Here is a 4,444-nt window from a genome sequence, read left to right on the forward strand (position 1 = left end):
GAGCTCTAATACAACTTGACATAGCGGAAGCGTGTGAATCAATATAGATTCAATGGAATTAAGATATTGTATTCAATGGAACACAAAAAATCAATTTGAATCAATATGTTCAAGCTTGGAAAAGAAAAAAACAATCAGAAAATTAAATTAAAACATGAGAAATAACTAAATTTGAAATTTATTTAATGAATAATAATTCAAAATTCATATGTGAAGTTTCTTATATAGATAATTTCATCATAACAATTTAGAATTATTCTAAAATACTAAAAATTAACATTCATAACCTATATATAACATTATACTAATATTCTGATTCTATTAGAATTCAAATTGGATCTTTCTAAACACTTCTAATTATAGTCTAAATAATAAAAATAAATTCAAAATAAATTAGAACTAATAAGAAATTATACTCCTAAAATAACTATGAAATTAAATCCTAATAGAACTAGAAAATATAAATCCTATTAAAACTAGAAAATAGAATCAAATCCTAATAGAATTAGAAAACTACTTAGAATTATAGATTTCCTACATTAAAAAAGCTTTGATGACTCAAGGTGAATATTAGGAAAAAGGGAGAAAATCAACTAAAGGTTGAAGACAGTGGCACTTAGGTCATTTTTTACTAGTCTCTTAGACAAAACCTAGATCAAGGGGTATGCCATAATACTAGCCAAAATGTAGTGGGCCATACCTAAATCACCCTGACATTAAACTACTGTAATGATTTGACTTGGTATCGATGGAGAGGAACGTGAGATACCTGGTTTTGAATCCGGTAACCCATCTTGTTTTGGCCCTTGTAAGTACCATAGGAACACTTGCAAATATTTCACTAAATATTTCTTTGGAATTCACTTCATTCTCGGTCAAGAAAAGAATATAAAAAAAAAAAAGAGGAGGAAAGCAAACTACTTTCCTTCCCCAACAAGGTAAGTACCATGGGAACACTTGCAAATATTTCTCTAGAATCCACTTTGGTTCTAGTTCTAGAAAAGAAGAACAAAAAATAAAAAAGAAGGAAAGCAAACTAATTTCCTTCCCCAACAAAGTAAGTATCAGTTCTTTACCCTAAACCATACTCTTCACCACCAAGCCTGAATTATATTTGAGGAGGAGGATGAGAAGAGTAACACAACTTAATTTCGTGAATCCAAAGAAGGGAAAGATGGAGAAACATAGTTGTTTGAATGCAACAGGGGATGATGCTAAGTATTCTTCCCCAATGCCAATAATTGGCCTATACATAGCAGCAGGTACTTCGATATGTGTTCTATTTATGATTTGTGATGTATTTCATGGAATCTGTCATAGGAAGCCATGGATACCATGTAGATTTTTCTCACTTAACTCCCTTACACTAACTCTTCTTGCAATTGCTACAAAACTCCCAGTTGATCTCACCACTCCCATGCCTTCTGTCCTGGACCAACTATCCAAACTCAGTGGCACTGTCTTAATATGCATCTCCATGTGTTTTTTCTTTCCTTCAGTCAAGACTCAGAGTAACTCCGAACGCCTGTCTAACATGATGTCTTTGAGCATCTTCGTAGTAACTGTTGTTGTAAATGTTTGTATGCAAATGGTCACTGGTGTGATCTTCTTGTTCAGAGTAGAACATGTCATAATCATATCATGCATGCTACTATTTCTTGCACTGCTGTGGTTGACCGTGGATTCTGCTAAAGCTGGAGAGTCGCTCCTGATTTCTGAACTTGTTCGTGTACTCAAACAAGGGGACCCTCAAAATTCAGAGAGTAAGGGTATGATAAATAGATTGAAGTCATTTTACATATCTAGTTGTATAGGAAGCCCTGAATTGGATGTCCTTACTTCCCCAATATTCACAACTACATGCATGCTTTCTGCACCTTGTGTACTAGTTCTATCACAGGCTGCAGTTCGATCCCTTGTTCTTAAAACGGTTGAGTTTCGATGTGGAGTTTCTGATTATAAATGGTCAATGTGGATCATAGTTCTGACTCAGATTCTCGCCATCCTAGTAGGGAGTATAGCCATCATATTTAAATCGATGTTAGTATTCCCAGGACTTTTATTCGGGCAAAAGGATGTTTATGGAGTTTTATCAATTTTTTCAAAGCTCCACATTTTCTCTATGTGGGTTTTATTGACTTTGTCAAAGCTCCCCATAATGTCATTATTCGAAATCTCTAGAATGGGTTTCATGACCATCCTCCAAAATATTAAGAGGATAGTTCTTATGGTTCTCTACATAGTGCAGGTGATTATGGCCGCATTGGCTGGTCTTTTATATGGGATGGTTGAGGTACTTGTTATGTGTGTCAAAATAATCAGTAAAATCTGCTTTGGTAAAGGAAGAAATGGTACAGACATAGCCAATATGGATATGAAGCAATGGATACAGAGAAACTGTGAAGATGACATGAAGAGATGGATGGAGAATTCCCCAACCGATCATCTCATTCAACTTCTTTCCAAAACACGTCAATCTGACGAGTTATTTACCAATAAGGTATCTTGTCTTTCAATGGTATTCTTTATAAGAATAGCCACAGCTGCATTACCAAATTCCATTGGTGCTTCTCTAGATCATACATTAGATGGAGTCTTTGAAATCATTTATTTCATTGACAAAAAAATGAATACCACAAACCAAGATAAAAATAGACTTATGATGGCAAAAGAATTGTGGATGAATAAAAACAATGATAATGATTGGTTCCATGAGTATTTGATTAAACCGTTGGTAACGAAATTGAACTCTCAGTACCAATTTCAAACTCCACTGGACTTATATTTTGCACTTTGGGTTATTGAAGAATTGAAAAGAGCATGCGAGAGACGTGACTTACTCATTTCACATACAAAGTTAGGAAAAATAAAAGAGATCTGTCAAAAGATCAGTCCACGGTTCAATGAACTATATGATTACATCGAGAGCTTTCTCATTCCACGTACAAGGTTAGAAGAAATAAAAGACATCTGTCAAAAGATCAGTCCACGGCAAAACTACTCATCAATCAATGAACTATATGATTACATGGAGCAACTATTTGCGAGCACGTTGCAATTTTTCCTTTCTCAACTCCCACTTGCCATATTCAAGCATCTTGATGAGAGTCCCAGTGTTGAACATGAAGAAAGAGCAAGACTTGTGCTAAAATTCCTTTTGAAACTTGAACCGTTGGAGAATAAAGTTGATTGGTCATTTCCTGATGGAACTGGTATCACTAGCTTGACAACCACTCAAGTTCATCATTCATTAGCTGAAGTAGCTAGTGCCACTAGCTTGATAACCACTCAAGTTCCAATCATAAACACTCGACGAGTGATTGATGGCGATGAAATTCAAGAGCTTGTTTGAATAGCATGTGTAAGTACTTATTTATTTATTTTTAGCATAATTTAGATGATTTTTTTTTTTTTTTTTTTTTTTGTCCTTAATTAGTACTATTGTTTTGAACAATTTTTTTTTTTTTGTCAAAATTAGGAGAATCAAAAGAAGGGGAAGGTCTTGGTCTGATTTGGGCCCTCCAATAAGCATGAAGTCAAGAGCAGCTTCAAGAAAATAACAGAGGCATTCTAATACCTCATCGCCTTCAAGTGTGAAGAAATTAAAAGGTTATTCTGTTTGTTAGGAAATTTTAGAAATGTTAATTTTTGTTTTTTTTTCTATACTTATGTAAATTCTTCTTCTGTAAGGGTATCTCCTCATGTTTATAAGATTTTATATTATAAATATATCTCTCTTTTTTGCTTAGCAACAAGAAAACAAAAAATAAAGTTAGAAAGATACGATGCTCACTCAATCAACAACAAATCACTTCATATGAGACCAAGTCCTTGGAGATATCCTTGACCTGATCAAATGATCCCTCGCTACCTAATTTATAGATCGCTTCATATGTAATTAAGTAGGTCTTTTTGACCCGTTTTTGGCCAATAAAATTTATTGAGAGAGAGAGAGAGAGAGAGCTGCTATTGGCACCCCAACTTTTACTTATTACAGTCCAATTAAAAAATTATAAAAATAAGTGAATGGTTAAGAATAGTAAAAGTTGGGGTTACTTTTTTGGAATTAGGATTTTTTATATGAGCTTTATAATAATTGTAAACAACCACTGAAATTGTTTGAATATATTGTTATAATATTTTATAATTTGACCCAAACCTTTGTGATGTTCGAAGAGTGTGTTTTAAACAGTAAATGGGGTGTGATAGATAATTTAAGAAATTAAAATGTAATAAGTAAAAGTTGGGGTGCCAATAGTATAGCAGCTCTCCAAAAAAAAATTATATTAGAACAGATAAAGAAGTCAGGATGACTTTCTCTATAAGAGTAAGAAATCATGTTTAAAGCAAAAAAAATCAGCAACAAAAACAAGATGATAATCCATATCAAACATAACTATCCAACCAATCTCCACACCAATAAATTCCAGTACATTATGACCAA

At 33.4% G+C, this 4,444-nt stretch overlaps 1 protein-coding gene across 1 annotated transcript; it reads left to right on the forward strand.

Annotated features, from left to right (window-relative positions):
- Nucleotides 1-953: 953 nt before the first annotated feature.
- On the forward strand, nt 954-3,676 carry LOC147382235 (uncharacterized). The gene is made up of 2 exons (XM_086428564.1): nt 954-3,361; nt 3,479-3,676. Exon 1 carries the CDS (start codon nt 1,127-1,129, stop codon nt 3,350-3,352), a length of 2,226 nt encoding a protein of 741 aa, XP_086284690.1. The 5' UTR covers nt 954-1,126; the 3' UTR covers nt 3,353-3,361; nt 3,479-3,676.
- Nucleotides 3,677-4,444: the final 768 nt, after the last annotated feature.

This window comes from Akebia trifoliata, chromosome 16 (assembly GCF_017979445.1).
Source record: "Akebia trifoliata isolate Shusen 1 chromosome 16, ASM1797944v1, whole genome shotgun sequence".
Classification (NCBI taxonomy): Eukaryota; Viridiplantae; Streptophyta; class Magnoliopsida; order Ranunculales; family Lardizabalaceae; genus Akebia; species Akebia trifoliata.